This window comes from Ovis aries, chromosome 3 (genome assembly GCF_016772045.2).
Source record: "Ovis aries strain OAR_USU_Benz2616 breed Rambouillet chromosome 3, ARS-UI_Ramb_v3.0, whole genome shotgun sequence".
NCBI lineage: Eukaryota > Metazoa > Chordata > Mammalia > Artiodactyla > Bovidae > Ovis > Ovis aries.
In genome coordinates, this window is record NC_056056.1 from 183,699,728 (window position 1) to 183,722,911 (window position 23,184).

General features: G+C 41.5%; 1 protein-coding gene and 1 long non-coding RNA gene across 3 annotated transcripts in view; one reads left to right on the top strand and one right to left on the bottom strand.

Annotated features, from left to right (window-relative positions):
* Positions 1-8,117: 8,117 nt before the first annotated feature.
* Positions 8,118-10,995, bottom strand: LOC105611931 (uncharacterized). Its single transcript, XR_001039400.3, has 3 exons — positions 10,633-10,995; positions 9,207-9,381; positions 8,118-8,294 (listed from the first exon to the last, which is right to left on the bottom strand). It is a non-coding gene; the product is annotated as an uncharacterized LOC105611931 (long non-coding RNA).
* A 49-nt stretch (positions 10,996-11,044) lies between these two features.
* AMN1 (antagonist of mitotic exit network 1 homolog) overlaps positions 11,045-23,184 on the top strand; it is a 78,705-nt gene continuing 66,565 nt past the window's right edge. The window contains exon 1 of one of the 2 annotated variants that reach the window (XM_004006747.6): positions 11,045-11,185. In XM_004006747.6, the coding sequence (XP_004006796.1) occupies positions 11,148-11,185 (38 nt within the window). In that variant the 5' untranslated portion in view covers positions 11,045-11,147. The remainder of the gene's footprint in view (positions 11,186-23,184) is intronic. The other variant, XM_012175065.5, reaches the window with a different exon arrangement.

Below are 23,184 nucleotides of genomic sequence, written 5' to 3' on the forward strand. Positions count from 1 at the left end.
ACGATAACAAATTGGAAAATTAGCCCAAGAGCATTAGCTCCTTTCCGAGCTACTCCTGAGGCCACTGGACAGGATTTGTACTCCATATCTGAACACATACTTACTGAAAGATTGGCATGTGCTATTTCAACTGGTCTTGTAATTAAAATGCCTCTCAGACACTTTGGATTAATCAAAGAATGTTCCAGTGTAGCGTTAAGAGGGATCTGTGTCTATGGGGGAGTTACAGATCCAGACTACCAAGGAGAAATCTTAGTAATTTTACAAAATGAAGGAAAAGATGATCTGTCTGTTAATAAACATAATCAAATTGCCCAATTGCTGATTTTTCTAATGTAATTGGAAAAGTACAAAAAGGAGACTCTCCCATCGTACTAACAGAGATGATAGAGGGTTTGGGTCCACAAAAGAAATATATGCAATTGGAGCTAAAGTCTGGGTGAAGCAGCCTAACAGTCCTCCCATACCTGCTGATGTGATTACACAGGGAAAGGATAACACTGTATTAGTGATGATCCCTGGACAGGAAAAATGGAAATATGGTACATTAACCCACTGTTAATTCTCACAAATAGATTATTCTTAGAAGCCTGACTGTAATGCAGATTGTCATTCAAGCCTCAACCTTCAAGGATCTTTAGCTGGAGAAACATGAGCTGGACCTGAACTCAAGATAATTTTTCCTGCCCAGCAAATAAGATTGTCTTTTCTTAACTTTGACTTTCTAAGGACAAAATTTATCTGTTTGTTAGATTACACAGCATTAGTAAAGACATAGCTCAAGCCTTGACCATTAATGCTAAGTGGATGCCTACAATATTAAAACCCCAAGAACTTAGTTTTAACGTACCATAAAGACTTTTTATGGCCTTCCCTGGTGGCTCAGAGGTTAAAGCGTCTGCCTGGAATGTGGGAGACCTGGGTTCGATCCCTGGGTCGGGAAGATCCCCTGAAGAAGGAAATGGCAACTCACTCCAGTATTCTTGCCTGGAGAATCCCATGGAGGGAGGAGCCTGGTAGGCTATAGTCCATGGGGTCACAAAGATTCGGAGACGACTGAGCGACTTCACTTCAAAGACTTTTTACAGGTGTTTTAATGACTCAGTAATATTTCAGCTATACCAAACTAAATCCTTAACTGACATGTTTGATTGCATTGTTCTATGCAGCTGTTATATTACCTTGCTCAAAAGGATAAGGCCCCAGGAATTTTAATGTCTACTAATGCACATTCGCTGGATCATCGAAAAAGCAAGAGAGTTCCAGAAAAACATCTATTTCTGATTTATTGACTATGCCAAAGCCTTTGACTGTGTGGATCACAATAAACTGTGGAAATTCTGAGAGAGATGGAAATACAGACCACCTGACCTGCCTCTTGAGAAATCTGTATGCAGGTCAGGAAGCAACAGTTAGAACTGGACATGGAACAACAGACTGGTTCCAAATAGGAAAAGGAGTACGTCAAGGCTGTATATTGTCACCCTGCTTATTTAACTCCTATGCAGAGTACATCATGAGAAACGCTGGGCTGGAAGAAGCACAGCTGGGATCAAGATTGTCAGGAGAAATATCAATAACCTCAGATATGCAGATGACACCACGCTTCTGGCAGAAAGTGAAGAGGAACTAAAAAGCCTCTTGATGAAAGTGAAAGAGGAGAGTGAAAAGTTGGCTTAAAGCTCAACATTCAGAAAACGAAGATCATGGCATCTGGTCCCATCACTTCATGGCAAATAGATGGGGAAACAATGGAAACAGTGTCAGACTTAATTTTGGGGGGCTCCAAAATCACTGCAGATGGTGACTGCAACCATGAAATTAAAAGACGCTTACTCCTTGGAAGAAAAGTTATGACCAACCTAGATAGCATATTCAAAAGCAGAGACATTACTTTGCCAACTAAGGTCCATCTAGTCAAGGCTATGGTTTTTCCAGTAGTCATGTATGGATGTGAGAGTTGGGCTGTGAAGAAGGCTGAGCGCTGAAGAATTGATGCTTTTGAACTGTGGTGTTGGAGAAGACTCTTGAGAGTCCCTTGGACTGGAAGGAAATCCAACCAGTCCATTCTGAAGGAGATCAGCCCTGGGATTTCTTTGGAAAGAATGATGCTAAAGTTGAAGCTCCAGTACTTTGGCCACCTCATGCAAAGAGTTAACTCATTGGAAAAGACTTTGATGCTGGGAGGGATTGGGGGCAGGAAGAGAAGGGGACGACAGAGGATGAGATGGCTGGATGGCACCACGGACTCGATGGACGTGAGTCTGAGTGAACTCCAGGAGTTGGTGGTGGACAGGGTGGCCTGGCGTGCTGCGATTAATGGGGTCACAAAGAGTCGGACATGACTGAGCAACTGAACTGAACTGAACTGAATGCATATGAGTGGAAAAATTATTTAGAGAATGTTTCCTAAAAAACACTAGGTATTTATTTCTGAAGCATTACCAAGGGCACTGACACCTGGTGCCAAGGAACTCTATACCATTATGGTATAGTTGGTATGAGTTTAATGTGCCTATTTTACCTATTGTTTTTGAGAATACTGGCCACCTCATTCACTGGAAATTATTTGGATGTTAATAATTCGGAGAAGGCAGTGGCACCCCACTCCAGCACTCTTGCCTGGAAAATCCCATGGATGGGGGAGCCTGGTGGGCCACAGTCCACGGGGTCGTGAAGAGTCAGACACGACTGAACGATTTCACTTTCACGCATTGGAGAAGGAAATGGCAACCTACTCCAGTGTTCTTCCCTGGAGAATTCCAGGGACGAGGGAGCCTGGTGGGCTGCCGTCTCTGGGGTCGCACAGAGTCGCACACGACTGAAGCAACTTAGCAGTAGCAGTAGCAATTGCACTCACTTACTGATAGACTGTAACAAGGCTACTGAGGGACTCTTATGTGGACCAACTTTTCACGTTTGGGATCCCTGCTTATTGGAGAACTCGATCAACTACTGTGAATGGGCTATCTTCCCTAAATCCTGTTTTTGAAATAACCCCTCAATTTGTGTGTATTGTAGCCAATGACGTAGAAATTACTTTTACATATTAGTTCAATTCAGTCACTCAGTCGTGTCTGACTCTTTGTGACCCCATGAACTGCAGCACACCAGGCCTCCCTGTCCATCACCAACTCCTGGAGTTCACCCAAACTTATCTCTGTCGAGTCGGTGATGCCATCCAGTCATCTCATCCTCTGTCATTCCCTTCTCCTCCTGCCCCCAATCCCTCCCAGCATCAGTCTTTTCCAATGAGTCAACTCTTCGCATGAGGTGGCCAGAGTACTGGAGTTTCAGCCTCAGCATCAGCCCTTCCAAAGAACACCCAGGACTGATCTCCTTCAGAATGGACTGGTTGGATCTCCTTGCAGTCCAAGAGACTCTCAAGAGTCTTCTCCAACACCACAGTTCAAAAGCATCAATTCTTCGGTGCTCAGCCTTCTTCACAGTCCAATTTCATATCCATACATGACTACTGGAAAAACCATAGCCTTGACTAGATGGACCTTAGTTGCCAAAGTAATGTCTCTGCTTTTGAATATGCTATCTAGGTTGGTCATAACTTTTCTTCCAAGGAGTAAGCGTCTTTTAATTTCATGGCTGCAGTCACCATCTGCAGTGATTTTGGAGCCCCCCAAAATAAAGTCTGACACTGTTTTCACTGTTTCCCCATCTATTTCCCATGAAGTGATGGGACCAGATGCCATGATCTTCGTTTTCTGAATGTTGAGCTTTAAGCCAACTTTTACTCTCCTCTTTCACTTTCATCAAGAGGCTTTTTAGTTCCTCTTCACTTTCTGTCATAAGGGTGGTGTTATCTGCATATCTGAGGTTATTGATATTTCTCCCGGCAGTCTTGATCCCAGCTGTGCTTCTTCCAGCCCAGCGTTTCTCATGATGTAGTCTGCATATAAGTTAAATAAGCAGGGTGACAATATACAGCCTTGACGTACTCCTTTTCCTATTTGGAACCAGTCTGTTGTACCATGTCCAGTTCTAACTGTTGCTTCCTGATCTGCATATAGGTTTCTCAAGAGGCAGGTCAGGTGATCTGGTATTTCCATCTCTCTCAGAATTTTCCACAGTTTATTGTGATCCACACAGTCAAAGGCTTTGGCATAGTCAATAAATCAGAAATAGATGTTTTTTCTGGAATTCTCTTCCTATTTCCATAATCCAGCAGATGTTGGCAATTTGTCTCTGGTTCCTCTGCCTTTTCTAAAACCAGCTGGAACATCAGGAAGTTCACGGTCATGTATTGCTGAAGGCTGGCTTGGAGAATTTTGAGCATTACTTTACTAGCATGTGAGATGAGTGCAACTGTATGGTAGTTTGAGCATTCTTTGGCATTGCCTTTCTTTGGAACTGAAATGAAAACTGACCTTTTCCAGTCCTGTGGCCACTGCTGAGTTTTCCAAACTTGCTGGCATGTTGAGTGCAGCACTTTCATAGCGTCCGCTTTCAGGATTTTAAATAGCTCTACTGGAATTCCATCACCGCTACTCACTTTGTTCGTTGTGATGCTTTCTAAGGCCCACTTGACTTCACATTCCAGGATGTCTGGCTATAGGTGAGTGATCACACCATCATGATTATATCGGTCATGAAGATTTGTTTTGTACAGTTCTTCTTGTATTCTTGCCACCCCTTTTTAATATCTTCTGCTTCTGTTAGGTCCATACCATTTCTGTCCTTTATCGAGCCCATCTTTGCATGAAATGTTCCCTTGGAATCTCTAATTTTCTTGAAGTGATCTCTAGTCTTTTCCATTCTGTTGTTTTCATCTATTTCTTTGCATTGATCACTGAGGAAGGCTTTCTTATCTCTCCTTGCTATTTTTTGGAACTCTGCATTCAGATGCTTATATCTTTCCTTTTCTCCTTTGCTTTTTGCTTCTCTTCTTTTCACAACTATTTGTAAGACCTACTCAGACAGCAATTTTGCTTTTTTGCCTTTCTTTTCCATGGGGATGGTCTTGATCCCTGTCTCCTGTACAATGTCATGAACCTCTGTCCATAGTTCGTCAGGTACTCTATCAGATCTAGGCCCTTAAATCTATTTCTCACTTCCACTGTATAATCATAAGGGATTTGATTTAGGTCATACCTGAATGGTCTAGCGGTTTTCCCTACTTTCTTCAATTTAAGTCTGAATTTGGCATTAAGGAGTTCATGATCTGAGTCACAGTCAGCTCCTGGTCTTGTTTTCGTTGACTGTATAGAGCTTCTCCATCTTTGGCTGCAAAGAATAGAATCAATCTGATTTCAGTGTTGACCATCTGGTGATGTCTTCTCTTGTGTTATTGGAAGAGGGTGTTTGCTATGACCATTGCATTTTCTTGGCAAAACTCTATTAGTCTTTGCCCTGCTTCATTCCACATTCCAAGACCAAATTTGCCAGTTACTCCAGATGTTTCTTGACTTCCTACTTTTGCATTCCAGTCCTCTATAATGAAAAGGACATCTTTTTGGGTGTTAGTTCTAAAAGGCCTTGTAGGTCTTCATAGAACCCTTCAACATCAGCTTCTTCAGCGTTACTGGTTGGGGCATAGACTTGGATTACTGTGATATTGAATGGTTTGCCTTGCAAATAAACAGAGATCATTCTGTTATTTTAGGAACCCCTTTTCTCAGATGCCTAGCACACGTTGATCATTTATATTGAAAGTGATAGTAGTGTGAAAGTGTTAGTCGCTCAGTCATGTCCAACTCTTCATGACCCCTCATGGACCATAGCTCTCCACACTCCTCTGTCTGAAATTTCTCATGTAAGAATGCTGGAGTGGGTAGCCATTCCCTTCTCCAAGGAATCTTCCTGAGTTAGGGATCAAACCCAGGTCTCCTGCATTGCAGCGGATTCTTTACCATCTGAGCTACCAGGGAAGCCCTGATATTGGAAGGGTATCACCTATTTATTTTTTCTTATTCCCCCATGAGAACTCTGGTATTGTGAACTCAAATGTTATTCCCTACTCTTTCTGTTCCCAATATTAGCTTCTCCTTAAGTAAGATTTTGCAGGGAATCAAAGAGTCGCAAAATCTATTGATAAACATAATTGTACCTTGATAGAACATTCTGTTATTACTACTATTGCTGCAAATACGTTAATAGATGTAGGAGCTGATATACAAAAACAAATTTCTCTTTCACGGGATTTTTTCTTTACTAAATCCCCTATTGCTCAAAAATTGTTTTCTGCATTGTTTAACCCATACATGTTTCTTTGATCACTGTTTCTATTGACTATCTAGAACTGCTATTAATATTTGATTTATAGAATTAAGAAGACTGCTCATTTTATTTTGCTTCATTCCTGTGCTCTACAGCCTAAACAATCTTGAGGCTGACTGTTAGGAAATTAACATGGAGGAAGTTGTGTTCAGGCTTCAGAAGTAGGAGAGCAGGCCTCTGACCTGTCTGGACACTGCTGGGATTCTGTGCCTGCTTGCAAGCTCAGCAAGTCAGAAGGCATTTTAGATAAGAAAGGGAGTAGGTCTGGGAACTCTTGAGTCCCTGGAGGTCTGGACAACACCACAGGGTCTAAGTTTTATAACTCACAAGTTCAAACAAATAACATTATAATGTTGTTTAAAGAAAGTAAAATCAATCCCTCCCCTACAATGGGCAGAAGCCAGAAGGCTGATAATTAAGATTCCCCAAACATCAGTCCAGAGAAGGCAATGGCAACCCACTCCAGTACTCTTGCCTGGAAAATCCCATGGGTGGAGGAGCCTGGTGGGCCACAGTCCAGGGGGTCGCGAAGAGTCAGACACGACTGAACGACTTTACTTTCACTTTTCACTTTCATGCATTGGAGAAGGAAATGGCAACCCACTCCAGTATTCTTGCCTGGAGAATCCCAGGGACGGGGGAGCCTGGCAGGATGCCGTCTCTGGGGTCGTACAGAGTAGGACATGACTGAAGCGACTTAGCAGCAGCAAACATCAGTCATCCTGTTACCTCACCACTGACCAATCAGAAAAAATTTCCTCAAGCTGATCACACACCTGCTGCCCTCATCCTCTGTGGGGCCCTAAATGGGAAACCTTAAAAAAGATGGGTGAGCTTTGCCGTTGGAAACTAAGATGGCGCCTGGCAGAAGAGATAGGGGCGTGGTCTATGTTACAATTTTTGATTGGCTCTCTTGATTTCCGTGCATGTGGACAGCGCGTGAGCACCATAGACTCCTGTTATAATGAAGGCACAAGACGATTTGAACTTTAACGTGATTGGTGCAACTATGGCATATTACGATTTGACCTTTAATGTGATTGGTGCAACTATGGAAAGTCCCTCGGAAAAACCCCCTTGCTTGTCTATATAAACCAAGAGTTTGTGGCAATAAAGCGGAACTGCTTAGACTGAACGCCTGTCACGTGTGATTGTCTCTCACTCGCAGAGGGGCTGGGTTGGCGGACAGCAGGCTCACCTCTCCTCGGGACCCCTTGGCTTTGGTGAGGGAAGTTCCACTGCCTCTCTCTTTCTGTGGAGCGACCCCCGCAATCCTCTACTGTTGTTTAGTTGCCAAGTTGTGTCTGACTCTTTTGCGACCCCATGGGCTGTAGCCCACTAGGCTACTCTGTCCAGGAGATTTCCCGGGCAAGAATACTGGAATGGGTTGCCATTTCCTTCTCTAGGGGATCTCGTCAACCCAGGGATCAAATTCATGTCTTTGGCATTGGCGGCAGATTCTTCATCACTGAGCCACCTGGGAAGCCCACCCTCACCCTCAGGGTTGTCTTTAAGAACTCTTGCCTGAAAGCCATGAGGGAAATTCTGATGTTTGGCAAACCAGCTGCCTGTTTTCCTTGCTTGGAGCCTTGTACTTTCTCTTACCACAGTCCACTGTGGGTAGATTGGCTTGGCTTCAGGTAGGATGAGCAAGAGCCCAGTTCGATTCAGTGAGAAAGTATGTCCCACGAAAACAAAAATGTGTATACTATTAATATCTCACCCTTCATAGAAAAAGTTTGCCTATTTCTTCCTTTATACTTGCCTCTCACCACTCTCCATTGTAGCAACCCCAAACTGTTTGCAGTCCCTAACAGACTATGTTTTTCTCTCTGATCTGCTCTCCTCTCCCACCCCTCCAGGGTGTTTCAATAAAACTAACTCCATTTTAGCATTTAACAGTTATTTTGATTTCCCTTTTATTTGTCTGGTTCAAGTGTTCACCACTGAATTCTTAACACCCAGCACAATTCTTGCCCTCCTTCAGCACTGGTAAAAGTGTGGTGATTGAACAAGCAGCATCTTGAAGAAATGAACAATACTGTCTTCCAACTTTCAAAAGTCTGCAAAAGGAAGACATATAAATGACAAATTAATTTACAAAGAAGAATTGAAAAGTAGCAAGTACTCTGCAGTATAACCAAGTAGAGAGAATTCCACCAAGTGAAAGTTTCCCCTTTAGAATTCTTTCTGATTTGAACACAAGCCCCCTCTATGATGAAATTCTTACTGAGCTTTTTGCAGTCATGTAGTGTTCTCATCTGTAAAATAAAGCTAAATAATTCCAATTACCAAGGGAACATTTCTGCATAGATGGGCACAATAAAGGACAGAAATGGTGTGAACCTAACAGAAGCAGAACATATTAGGAAGAGGTGGCAAGAATACACAGAACTATACAAAAAAGATCTTCATGATGCAGATAACCACGATGGTGTGATCACTCAGCTAGAGCCAGACATCCTGGGGTGCAAAGTCAAGTGGGCCTTAAGAAGCATCACTACGAACAAAGCTAGTGGAGGTGATGGAATTCCAACTGAGCTATTTCAAATCCTAAAATATGATGCTGTGAGAGTGCTGCATTCAATATGCCAGCAAATTTGGAAAACTCAGCAATGGCCACAGGACTGGAAAAGGTCAGTTTTCATTTCAATCCCAAAGAAGGGCAATGGCAAAAATGTGCAAACTACTATACAGTTGCACTCATTTCAAATGCTAGCAAGATCATCCTCAAAATCCTTCAAGCCAGGCTTCAACAGTATGTGAACCAAGAACTTCCAGATGTACGTTAGATTTAGAAAAGGCAGAGGAATCAGAGATCAAATTGCCAACGTTTGCTGGATCATACAAAAAGCAAGAGAATTCCAGGAAAACATCCCCTTCTGCTTCACTGACTATGCTAAAGCCTTTAACTCTGTGGATCACAACAAACTGTGGAAAACTCTTAAAGAGATGGGAATACCAGACCACCTTACCTGTCTCCTGAGAAATCTGTACGCAGGTCAAGAAGCAACAGTTAGAACTGGACATGGAACAACAACTGGTTCAAAATCGGGAAAGAAGTACGTCAAGGCTGTATATTGTCATCCTGCTTATTTAACTTATATGCAGAGTACACCATACAAAATGCCCGGCTGGATGAACCACAAGCTGGAATGAAAATTGCATGGAGAAATATCAATAATCTCAGATATGGAAATGACACCTCCCTTATGGAAGAAAAGGAAGAGGAGCTAAAGAGACTCTTGATGAAGGTGAAAGTGGAGAGTGAAAAAGCTAACTTAAACTCAGCGTTCAAAAAACTAAGATCATGGCATCCAGCCCCATCACTTCATGGCAAATAGATGCGGAAAAAATGGAAACAGTTCAGTTCAGTTCAGCGGCTGAGTCACATCTGACTCTTTGTGACCCCATGGACTGCAGTACGCCAGGCTTCCCTGGCTGACTGGATTGACTGGTTTGATTTCTCTTGGGCTCCAAAATCACTGTGGACGGTGCTGGCAGCCATGAAATGAAGAGACACTTGCTCCTTGGAAGAAAAGCTATGACATACCTAGAGAGTGTATTAATAATCAGAGACATCACTTTGCCCACAAACGTCCATACAGTCAAAGCTATGGTTTTTCCCGTAGTCATGTATGGATGTGAGAGTTGGACCATGAAGAAGGCTGAGCACCAAGGAGTTGATGCTTTCGACCTGTGGTGTTGGGAAAGACTCTTGAGAGTCCTCTGAACAGCAGCAGATCAAACCAGTCAATCCTAAAGGAAATCAATCCTGATTATTCATTGGAAGGACTGATGCTGAAGCTGAAGCTGAAGCTGAAGCTCCAATACTTTGGCCACCTGATGCAAAGAGCCAACTCATTGGAAAAGACCTTGATGCTGGAAAGATAAAAGGCAGGAGAAGAAGGGGCGAGAGAGGATGAGATGATTGGATGGCATCACCGATTCAATGGACATGAGTTTGAGCAAGCTCCGAGAGATCGTGAAGGACAGGGAAGCCTGGCGAGCTGTAGTCCATGGGGTCACAAAGAGTTGGACACAACTTGACTAACAACAACAAATTCCGATTTCACAGGATTAAAAGAATATGGTTAATTTTTTATTATTTTTGGTTATGCTGGGTCTTTGTTGCTGCATGCAGGCTTTCACTAGTTGCAGTAGTGGGTAGGAGGCTACTCTTCCTTGTAGTGGCTTCTCTTCTTCTGGAGCACAGGCTCTAGTAAAATAGGCTTCAGTAGTTGTGGCTCACGGGTTTAGTTACTCTAACGCCTGTGGAATCCTCCTCAACCAAAGATTAAACCCATGCCCCCTGCATTGACAGGCTGATTCTTATCCACGGTACCATCAGGGAAGACCAGAATATGGTTAACTATTGAAAACAAGCAGTTCAGTGCTTACTTTCTTATAGGAGGTGCTCGATAAACGTCACTCTCCAGTCCTCTAAAACACGCCCTTTGACGGTCATGGTTTCTGTATCTAAGAGGGTCTCCGGTGTGCATCCACTAACGCTGGGCCCAGCATGGAATGCACCCCTGTAGTAACAGCGGCCACGCCTAGAGCCGCGAGGTTCCAGGAGGTACTAGCAGAGGTCCGGCGCCGGGCTAGCCCACCAGGGGGTACCGCCCGAGCCGCGCCAGAGGGACTGCAGAATGACAGCTCACGCAGTCCTTCTCAGAGCCCAAGACTTCCCTCTGGTTTATCACACTGTCTCTCCGGCGCAGCGTCCAGGGTTCCGCCCAGAAGGGGCTACGCGATCCCTCTGTAGTCGCGAGCGCGCCGGCGCCTGTCACCGGAAGAGGCGGGTGACGTCACGAGGGACTACGCGTTGCGCTGGAGGCGGGAGTTGAGAGGCGGTCTCTGGCTGAATCTCCGCGGCCCCGGGACCCTGGAAGAGGCTCCGAAAGGCGGCCGCGATGCCCAGCCCCCAGCGGGTCAGTCAGCTCCTGGATCTGTGAGTCCGCCCCGGCCTGCCTTCCTCTCGCCCCGCCCCGGCACAGCCCGCGCCCGCCACCCGTCACGGCACCCCATCCCCGCCCCCTTCCTGCACCCCATCCCCGCCCCCTTCCTGCACCCCATCCCCGCCCCCTTCCTGCCTCCCATCGAGGAGGTCCACAGGCTGTTTCTGCTCCTGGGTCCGTGATTTGTCCTATCCTGGCTGAGAAAAATCGTGCCAAGTGGGCTGCCCGGCAGGCTTGCCCCTCTGTCCCCCGATAGGTGTCCGAACTCAGCCTTGACAGCTCCTCGCCCAGGCGATTCCTGGCAGTGGCCTGTCTCTGGCGGGAGCTAAAAGCCTTAGTAAAACAAAACAAAACACTGGATGGGGCTCTCAAAAGCCTTCAGCAGAGTTACACCCAGTTGCTGTAATGGGGATAATTATTGATTCTTTGACGCAGCGCTTAAATCCCTGATTGCGCTTGCTGGGTTCAGCACCCGGGTCTACCATTCTCCAGCTGTATGACTATGGGAGAGTAGCTTAACCTTACAAAGTTGGTATAATAACAGCTACCTGTCTCATGGCGTTATGTGCTGTGCTTAGTCGCTCAGTCGTGTCTGACTCTACGACCACATGGACTGTAGCCAGCCAGGCTCCTCTGTCCATGGGGATTTTCTATGCCTGTAAAATATTCGTATCAAGTTAAGGTCTCTGAAATTTCTTTTACTACTAGGCAGTCTTCTAAGGATTTAGGTTTAAATTTACTCCTCCCTGTAACGCTATGGCATGTAACTGCCTAGTATTAAAAGAAATTTCAGAGAGCTTAACTTGATATGAATATTTTATAGGCATGTCATTATAGGATGGCTTATAAAGTGAGCATAAGGAAGTTCTTTAACCTTTGCAATGGTTTAGGACATTAGGAGTTTACAGATGGTAGGAGATTGGTTTAAAGTGATTACTTTAGGCTATTTTAAGAAGACGATTTAAGTTGATTGTCAGAGGCATTTACAAGAAATAAGTTTCACTTATGTTCATGATATAAACTAGATTTGGTTTTGCTTATGTGACTTAACTGGTTTGGTCACCTTGAGGGATTTTTCAAGCCTCATCTCGATTTATTTTATTTAAAAAAATCCCCAACTTTCAGTCATTCTCTCAGCAGGCTAAGAGTGAACCAATCTAGTGTTACTCTCACTACTCCTTCAGTGTAGGCATTGGGATGGATGGTTTTGTAATTGCCCTTACCGGCAGTTGCACAGTCACCCTGGACACTGGCAGTAGGATCTCTGTGTTCTTCCAGTTGTCTAACACTAATGGATAACATTTGATGTGTGAGTAGCCACTGAAGACATTTAGAACTCTAGAGAGGATACAATGCGTTAAGGAGGCTAAGATGATGACTATCAGGAGAATAATAGCCAGGTATTGAAAAGGATTCTCCAGAGCAGAGATTTCCAACTAAATAATCAAGAGAAGTGTGTGTGTGTTAAGTCACCTAAGTCATGTCTGACTCTTTGCGACCCTATGGACTGTAGCCTGCCAGGGTCCACTGTACATGGAATTCTCCAGGCAAGAATACTGGAGTGGGTTGGCGTTTCCTTTTTCAGGAGATCTTCCTGATCCAGGGATTGAACCCGTATTTCAGAAGTGTTGCCAATTTGTTGAAAGATTGGCATCTAGTCTTTCAGATCTTTTTGGTATATTAACATAGAAACTTTTTTTTTTAAACTAGTTATGCTGTTAACGAATCACAAGTCCATGTGCCCAGTGAGGGCCATCAATACTAAAACATTAGAGTTTGAAACAGAGATTTATTACAGACTCATACAAGGAGATGGGTGGTTCATGCCCTAAGAACCCCAAAGTTACTGAAAGCTCTCAGCAAGCCCCTTAAAAGTAAAAGGTGAGGGGGGGCGGGGGTGTGGTTAGTTGTTACAAACATTTTGTGTAAGATCCTTTGCTCTTGAGGTCAGGTGATGGTCAGGTAACATTCCTGTAAATCTCCACCAAATGAATGTTATTCTGTGTCTTGACAAGAAAGGGCAGGATCCCAAAGCACAGCTTTCACCCTCCAAAAGCCCAGGAGGCAGATCTCAGTTGGCAGTTCTCTCAGGGCCAGGTTCCCACATCCTGCCCAGATGTCATCTCTGAGGGAGCCAGGCACTCAACCCCACTGACCCTCAGTCTCCTCAAGCCACCTAGATGGGGAGACCAGGTTCAAGGCCTGGGCCAAGGCTAGTGGAAGGCCTTAGTAAGGGCTCTGGAGCCCTGTAGAATAACACAGTTCTTAGTGTGTTCCCTGGGCGCTCCAGCTCACCTGCTGGCCCAAGACTAAGTGAGCTGGAGGGCCTCCTTTCAGGAGAAGGCCTGAATCTGCCTCTTACCTCACTCTTCACCTAATGACCACCACACCAATGACCTTTGGGTAAATCACTTCCCTAATGGTCCCTCATTGACAGTTACTTGTGGACAGGGCCCACTGGGGCACTGAGCAATGACTGAGCAAGACCTGTTGCCTAGTAACAGAGTGCAGAGTAGTGAGGCACAGCAATGGCTGCCTGCTAAGGGCTGTGCTCATCTTGCTGTCTTACAATAGTACATGTACCTCCATCTTGGGTAGTTAGGGTGTCTAAGGCTATGCAGTTGTCTAAAACAACTCTGGCTAAAGAATTTCTAGATTCTTGCTGTGATTATAGAGTTTTTCAGAGGATAAGGTCTCTCTTAGTGAGATTTAAGTGCAATTTTTTGTTGGTGTCTTTTCCAATAAACTGAGTCTCTAGATTTTAATATATGAGGCATTGTCTTGTTTAAGAAGCAGACCACAGAAAGCTTTATGGAGCTGGTGGAAATAAGCCTTTTAGTATTACATTAATGTCTTATAGTACTGAACTATGTCATGTTTACTTAGGATGGGATTAACATGAAGATGCCTTATTTTAGGAAGTGGTATGATAGATAAGCTCCCATGTAAGTAAGCTTCTATATGGTATAAGCAATCAGTTAGTTAATAAGTATTACTGTGGAAACAAACGAAAGGCAAAGATTAAAGATTAGTTGGAGCAAAGTATAAGTGTAGTTGTTGAGTCTAGAGAGCAGCCAGTCAAGAAAATTTTTGGAGCTGAGCTTAGATTTTTAGATGGTGGAATGAAGATGGCAGTTTTAAACTGATAGATTTTCCTGGTTTGCGGTTTGAATGTTAGTGATGATGTCATCAGGTGTTCTGAAGTAAGTATGAAGGTTGTTTTTTTGTCTATGCATGATCCATTGTGGTGAATTCTCTGAAGTCTATATTAAGACCTATAGCTTTATCTTGTAGGGTTTGATGAAAAGAACAGTTTTAGTTTTAATTTCAAGTCAGAAGTGTGGGAGAAAGTTGAAAATATTAGTTTGGAGAGTTGTAATCAGATTTTAGAGAAAACCGCAAGAGTTCAGGATCCAGTCCAGTTTACAGTTAGAAAAAAAAAAACCCAAAGAAAATAAGCAGGACTAGAATTTGATTATGGGTATGCCAAAGTTTTCTGTTTAAACATAATTTTTCTTTCTATAGTCACTTTTACCAAAGTAATTTGTTTGTAAAATAAGTCTAGTCTCTTTAAACCTGACTTGTTATTTACATAAGTACAGCAAGAATAGATTTTATGTGCATTCTCAACTATGATATTCCAATCAAAGCTTTGGTAATATCCAAGGGCTTTTATTGACTCTATAGAGTTAACTTTAGGAACTTCTCTGGTGGTCCAGTGGTTAAGAATCCACCTTCCAATACAGTGGACCCAGATCCAATCCCTGGTAAGGAAGTAAGATCCCACAGGCCCTAGGGCAGATAAGCCCCCATGTACCACCACTGTGGAGCCTGCTATCTCTGGAGCCTGTGTGGCAACAAAAGATCCCTCATGCCAACAAAAGATCCCTCGTGTGACAACTAAGACCCGTCACAGCCAAAAACAAACAAACATATATATATATATATATATATATATATTTTTTTTAAAGTCAACTTTAGATACTTAAAACTGACTTAACAAGGAAACTCAGGTTACATCTTTAAAAGCCTCTTTTTGCTAAGAAGCCAAGTGAAGGACTTAGCAGTTATGTCCTATTACAGGAAAAACAAATTCTTATTGAATTTATGCAAATATCTATTGCCATGAAAATAGGAATAGTCAATAACAGGGTTTTTAAAATTTGTTTTAATTCTGAAGGAATCAGATAAGGAGAGAAAGAAAAATGTTTCATTTTTATTTATAGAAGTATACCAAATTGTAGGTTTAGATAATTTAGAAGGAGAGGGGAAAAAAAGATTTTTAAATCTGGAAAACAAGCATTAAATAACAACAATGTTTCAAGAAATGTCATAAAAGTTAGCTATTTTCATCAGTTCATTTGGGCCCTTGGCATTAATCTTTATTTTCCCTAATCTTGGGTTAGCAGTTTTATGAATTAAGCAGTTTCTCCATTAGAGTTCTAGAAATTCTTACTCAGTGTACTGGTATGATCATAAAGTTATCAGAAAGCTATATTCTAGAGTACTTGTCAGGGTCCTTTCTGTGACTCTCCACAAAGACAAAGCATTCTGGCCTATCAGTTCAGTTCAGTCGCTCAGTCGTGTCCGACTCTTTGCGACCCCACGATTCGCAGCACGCCAGGCCTCCCTGTCCATCACCAACTCCCGGAGTTCACCCAGGCTCATGTGCATCGAGTCGGTGATGGCATCCAGCCATCTCATCCTCTGTCGTCCCCTTCTCCTCATGCCCCCAATCCCTCCCAGCATCAGGGTCTTTTCCAGTGAGTCAGCTCTTTGCATGAGGTGGCCAAAGTACTAGAGTTTCAGCCTCAGCATCAGTCCTTCCAATGAACACCCACGACTGATCTCCTTTAGAATGGACTGGTTGGACTTCCTTGCAGTCCAAGGGACTCTCAAGAATCTTCTCCAACACAGTTCAAAAGCATCAATTCTTTGGTGCTCAGCTTTCTTCACATCCATACATGACGATCCAACTCTCACATCCATACCTGACCACTGGAAAAACCATAGCCTTGACTAGACAGACCTTTGTTGGCAAAGTAATATCTCTGCTTTTGAATATGCCATCTAGGTTGGTCATAACTTTCCTTCCAAGGAATAAGCATCTTTTAATTTCATGGCTGCAGTCACCATCTGCAGTGATTTTGGAGCCCCCCAAAATAAAGTGTGACACTCTTTCCACTGTTTCCCCATCTATTTCTCATGAAGCGATAGGACCAGATGCCATGATCTTCGTTTTCTGAATGTTGAGCTTTAAGCCAACTTTTTCACTCTCCTCTTTCACTTTCATCAAGAGGCTTTTTAGTTCCTCTTTACTTTCTGCCATAAGGGTGGTGTCATCTGCATAACAGGTTATTGATATTTCTCCTGGAAATCTTGATTCCAGCTTGTGCTTCATCCAGCCCAGTGTTTCTCATGATGTATTCTGCATATAAGTTAAATAAGCAGGGTGACAATATACAGCCTTGACGTACTCCTTTTCCTATTTGGAACCAGTCTGTTGTTCTGGCCTATAGTTGATTGCAAATGCTTTCCAAGAAGAATTAAGAGTAGAACAATAACTCTCTGTGAATGACAAAAAACTTAAAAATAGCCATGGTTAAAGACCTGATGAGAGTTCCCTATTTAAAAAAATGATAAAATTGTCAGATAAATTCAGTTATTTCTATGACATACAATATTTTAAGATGACTGATAACATTATACTAGGATGGGTCAGATTTCTAAGAATTTCATGTAATTTCTGGAACACATATTAATAACATTTTGCTGTTGTTCAGTCACTCAGTTGTGTCTGACTCTGCAACCCATGGTCTGTAGCACACCAGGCTTCCCTGTCCATCAGCCATTCCTGGAGCTTGCTCAAACTCTTGTCCATCGAGTCAGTGATGGCATCCAACCATCTAATCCTCTGTTGTCCCCTTCTCCTCCCACCTTCAATCTTTCCCAGCATCAGGGTCTTTTCCAATGAGTTGACTCTGCATCAGGTGGCCAAACTATTGGAGCTACAGCTTCAGCATCAGTCCTTACAATGAATAATCAGGATTGGTTTCCTTTAGGATTGACTGGTTTGATCTCCTTGCAGTCCAAGGGATTCTCAAGAGTCTTCTCCAACCCCACAGTTCAAAAGCATCAATTCTTCTGTGCTCAGCCTTCTTTATGGTCCAACTCTCACATCCCATACATGACTACTGGAAAAACCATAGCTTTGATTAGACGGACCTTTGTCAGCAAAGTAATGTCTCTGCTTTTGAGTATGCTGTTTAGGTTGGTCATACCTTTTCTTCCAAGGAGCAAGTGTCTTTTAATTTTATGGTGGGAGTCATCATGTGCAGTGATTTTGGATCCCCAAAAAATAAAGTCTCACTGTTTCCATTGTTTCCCCATCTACTTGCCATGAAGTGATGGGATCAGATACCATGATCTTAGTTTTTTGAATGTTGAGTTTTAAGCCAAGTTTTTCACTCTCCTCTTTTATTTTCATCAAGAGGCTCTTTAGAGAACCCCATGAACCCCATGAACAGTATGAAAATTCAGACAAAAATTAGTGTAAAATAAATAATTTTTTTCTTTGTAAAACCAAAAAGCCTTACCTTTTGTAATGTTGCAAAGGTTCAGTTTTCCTAACTAATTACAGATCTGATAAAGATAACATGAAGCATAGGAAATTATTTTGCTAAGACACAGAATCTTTATTTTTTTTACTATAAATTTATTTATTTTAATTGGAGGCTAATTACTTTACAATATTGTATTGGTTTTGCCATACATCGACATGAATCCACCACAGGTATACATGTGTTCCCCATCCTGAACCCCCCTCCCACCTCCCTCCCCATACCATCCCTCTGGGTCATCCCAATGCACCAGCCCCAAGCATCCTGTATCATGCATTGAACCTGGACTGGTGATTCGTTTCACATATGATATTATACATGTTTCAATGCCATTCTCCCAAATCATCCCACCCTTGCCCTCTCCCACAGAATCCAAAAGACTGTTCTATACATCTGTGTCTCTGTTGCTGTCTTGCATACAGGGTTATCGTTACCATCTTTCTAAATTCCATATATACGTTAGTATACTGTATTGGTGTTTTTCTTTCTGGCTTACTTCACTCTGTATAATAGGCTCCAGTTTCATCCACCTCCTTAGAACTGATTCAAATGTATTCTTTTTAACGGCTGAGTAATACTCCATTGTGTATATGTACCACAGCTTTCTTATCCATTCGTCTGCTGATAGACATCTAGGTTGCTTCCATGTCCTGGCTATTATGAACAGTGCTGCGGTGAACATTGGGGTACACGTGTCTCTTTCAATTCTGGTTTCCTCAGTGTGTATGCCCAGCAGTGGGATTGCTAGGTCATAATGCAGTTCTATTTGCAGTTTTTAAAGGAATCTCCACACTGTTCTCCATAGAGGCTGTACTAGTTTGCATTCCTACCAACAGTGTAATAGGGTTCCCTTTTCTCCACACCCTCTCCAGCATTTATTGCTAGTAGACTTTTGGATCACAGCCATTCTGACTGGTGTGAAATGGTACCTCATTGTGGTTTTGATTTGCATTTCTCTGATAATGAGTCATGTTGAACATCTTTTCATGTGTTTGTTAGCCATCTGTATGTCTTCTTTGGAGAAATGTCTGTTTAGTTTGTTGGCCCATTTTTTGACTATGTCATTTATTTTTCTGGAATTGAGCTGAAGGAGTTGCTTGTATATTTTTGAGATTAGTTGTTTATCAGTTGCTTCATTTGCTATTATTTTCTCCCATTCTGAAGGCTGTCTTTTCACCTTGCTTATAGTTTTCTTTGTTGTGCAGAAGCTTTTAATTTTAATGAGGTTCCATTTGTTTATTTTTGCTTTTATTTCCAATATTCTGGGAGGTGGGTCATAGAGGATCCTGCTGTGGTTTATGTCAGAGAGTGTTTTGCTTATGTTCTCCTCTAGGAGTTTTATAGTTTCTGGTCTTATGTTTAGATCTTTAATCCATTTTGAGTTTTTGTGTATGGTGTTAGGTAGTGTTCTAGTTTCATTCTTTTACAAGTGGTTGACCAGCTTTCCCAGCACCACTTGTTAAAGAGATTGTCTTTTCTCCATTGTATATTCTTGCCTCCTTTGTCAAAGATAAGATGTCCATAGGTGCATGGATTTATCTCTGGGCTTTCTATTTTGTTCCATTGATCTATATGTCTGTCTTTGTGCCAGTACCATACTGTCTTGATGACTGGCTTTGTAGTAGAGCCTGAAGTCAGGCAGGTTGATTCTTCCAGTTCCATTCCTCTTTCTCAAGATTGCTTTGGCTATTCGAGGTTCTTTTTTATTTCCATACAAATTGTGGAGTTATTTGTTCTAGCTCTGTGAAAAATACCATTGGTAGCTTGATAGGGATTGCATTGAATCTATAGATTGCTTTGGGTAGTATACTCATTTTCACTATATTGAGTCTTCCGATCCATGAACATGGTATATTTCTTCATCTATTAGTGTCCTCTTTGATTTCTTTCACCAGTGTTTTATAGTTTTCTATATATAGGTCTTTAGTTTCTTTAGGTCGATATATTCCTAAGTATTCTTTTCATTGCAATGGTGAATGGAATTGTTTCCTTAATTTCTCTTTCTATTTTCTCATTATTATTGTTTAGGAATGCAAGGGATTTCTGTGTGTTGATTTTATATCCTGAAACTTTACTATATTCATTGATTAGTTCTAGTAATTTTCTGGTGGAGTCTTTAGGGTTTTCTATGTAGAGGATCATGTCATCTGCAAACGGTGAGAGTTTTACTTCTTCTTTTCCAATTTGGATTCCTTTTATTTCTTTCTCTGCTCTGATTGCTATGGCCAAAACTTCCAAAACTATGTTGAATAGTAGTGGTGAAAGTGGGCACCCTTGTCTTGTTCCTGACTTTAGGAGAAATGCTTTCAATTTTTCACCATTGAGGATAATGTTTGCTGTGGGTTTGTCATATATAGCTTTTATTATGTTGAGGTATGTTCCTTCTATTCCTGCTTCTGGAGAGTTTTTATCATAAATGATGTTGAATTTTGTCAAAGGCTTTCTCTGCATCTATTGAGATAATCATATGGCTTTCATTTTTCAGTTTGTTAATGTGGTGTATTACACTGATTGATTTACGGATATTGAAGAATCCTTGCATCCTTGGGATAAAGCCCACTTGGTCATGGTGTATGATCTTTTTAATGTGTTGTTGGATTCTGATTGCTAGAATTTTGTTAAGGATTTTTGCATCTATGTTCATCAGTGATATTGGCCTATAGTTTTCTTTTTTTGTGGCATCTTTGTCAGGTTTTGGTATTAGGGTGATGGTGGCCTCATAGAATGTGTTTGGAAGTTTACCTTCCTCTGCAATTTTCTGGAAGAGTTTGAGTAGGATAGGTGTTAGCTCTTCTCGAAATTTTTGGTAGAATTCAGCTGTGAAGCCATCTGGACCTGGGCTTTTGTTTGCTGGAAGATTTCTGATTACACTCAATTTCCGTGCTTGTGATGGGTCTGTTAAGATTTTCTATTTCTTCCCAGTTCAGTTTTGGAAAGTTGTACTTTTCTAAGAATTTGTCCATTTCTTCCAGGTTGTCCATTTTATTGGCATATAATTGCTGATAGTAGTCTCTTACAATCCTTTGTATTTCTGTGTTGTCTGTTGTGATCTCTCCATTTTCATTTCTAATTTTATTGATTTGATTTTTCTCCCTTTGTTTCTTGATGAGTCTGGCTAATGGTTTGTCAATTTTATTTATCCTTTCAAAGAACCAGCTTTTGGCTTTGTTGATTTTTGCTATGGTCTCTTTTGTTTCTTTTGCATTTATTTCTGCACTAATTTTTAAGATTTCTTTCCTTCTGCTAACTCTGGGGTTCTCCATTTCTTTTTTTTTTTCTAGTTGCTTTAGGTGTAGAATTAGGTTATTTATTTGACTTTTTTCTTGTTTCTTGATGTATGCCTGTATTGCTATGAACCTTCCCCTTAGCACTACTTTTACAGTGTCCCACAGGTTTTGGGTTGTTGTGTTTTCATTTTCATTCATTTCTATGCATATTTTGATTTCTTTTTGATTTCTTCTGTGATTTGTTGGTTATTCAGTAGCATGTTGTTCAGCCTCCATATATTGGAATTTTTAATAGTTTTTCTCCTGTAATTGAGATCTAATCTTACTGCATCATGGTCAGAAAAGATGCTTGGAATGATTTCAGTTTTTTTGAATTTACCAAGGCTAGATTATGGCCCAGGATGTGATCTATCCTGGTGAAGGTTCTGTGTGCTTGAGAAAAAGGTGAAATTCATTGTTTTGGGGTGAAATGGCCTATAGATATCAATTGTATCATTTAAAGTTTGTGTTTCCTTGTTAATTTTCTGTTTAATTGATCTATCCATAGGTGTGAGTGGGGTTATTAAAGTCTCCCACTATTATTGTGTTATTGTTAATTTCCCCTTTCATACTTATTAGCATTTGTCTTACATATTGTGGTGCTCCTATGTTGAGTGCATATATATTTATAATTGTTATATCTTATTTTTGGATTGATCCTTTGATCATTATGTGGTGTCCTTCTTTGTCTCTTCACAGCCTTTGTTTTAAAGTCTATTTTCTCTGATACGAGTATTGCTACTCCTGTTTTCTTTTCGTCTCTATTTGCATGGAATATATTTTTCCAGCCCTTCACTTGCAGTCTGTATGTTTTGTTCACTTGCAGTCCCCTGTTTTGAGGTGGGTCTCTTGTAGACAACATATATAGGGGTCTTGTTTTTGTGTCCATTCAGCCAGTCTTTGTCTTTTGGTTGGGGCTCAACCCATTTAAGTTTAAGGTAATTATTGATAAGTATGATCCCATTGCCATTTACTTTATTGTTTTGGGTTTGAGTTTATACATGCTTTTTGTGTTTCCTGTCTAGAGAAGATCCTTTAGCATTTGTTGGAGAGCTGGTTTGGTGGTGCTGATGAATTCTCTCAGTTTTTGCTTGTCTGTAAAGCTTTTGATTTCTCCTTCATATTTGAATGAGATCCTTGCTGGGTACAGTAATCTGGGCTGTAGTTTATTTTCTTTCATCACTTTAAGTATGTCCTGCCATTGCCTCCTGGCCTGAAGAGTTTCTATTGAAAGATCAGCTCTTATCCTTATGGGAATCCCCTGTGTGTTTTTTGTTGTTTTTCCCTTGCTGCTTTTAATATTTGTTCTTTGTGTTTGATCTTTGTTAATTTGATTAATATGTGTCTTGGGGTGTTTCACCTTGGGTTTACCCTGTTTGGGACTCTCTGGGTTTCTTGGACTTGGGTGATTATTTCCTTCCCCATTTTAGGGAAGTTTTCAACTATTATCTCCTCAAGTATTTTCTCATGGTCTTTCTTTTTGTCTTCTTCTGGGACTCCTATGATTCGAATGTTGGGGCATTTAACACTGTCCTGGAGGTCTCTGAGATTGTCCTCATTTCTTTTAATTTGGTTTTCTTTTTTCCTTTCTGATTCATTTATTTCTACTATTCTATCTTCTACTTCACTAATCCTATCTTCTGCCTCCGTTATTCTACTGTTTGTTCCCTCCAGAGTGTTTTTTATCTCATTTATTGCATTATTCATTATATACTGACTCCTTTTTATTTCTTCTAGGTCCTTATTAAACCTTTCTTGCATCTTCTCAATCCTTGTCTCCAGACTATTTATCTGTGATTCTATTTTGGTTTCAAGATTTTGGATCATTTTCACTATCATTATTCAGAATTATTTATCAGGTAGATTCCCTATCTTTTCCTCTTTTGTTTGGTTTGGTGGGCATTTATCCTGTTCCTTTACCTGCTTGGTATTCCTTTGTCTCTTCATCCTGTTTACATTGCTGTTTGTGGGGTGGCCTTTCTGTATTCTGACGGTGTGTGGAGTTCTCTTTATTGTGGAGTTTCCTCACTGCATGTGGCTTATCAAGGTTTCCTGGTTAGGGAAGCTTGTGTCGGTGTTCTGGTGGGTGGAGCTGGATTTCTTCTC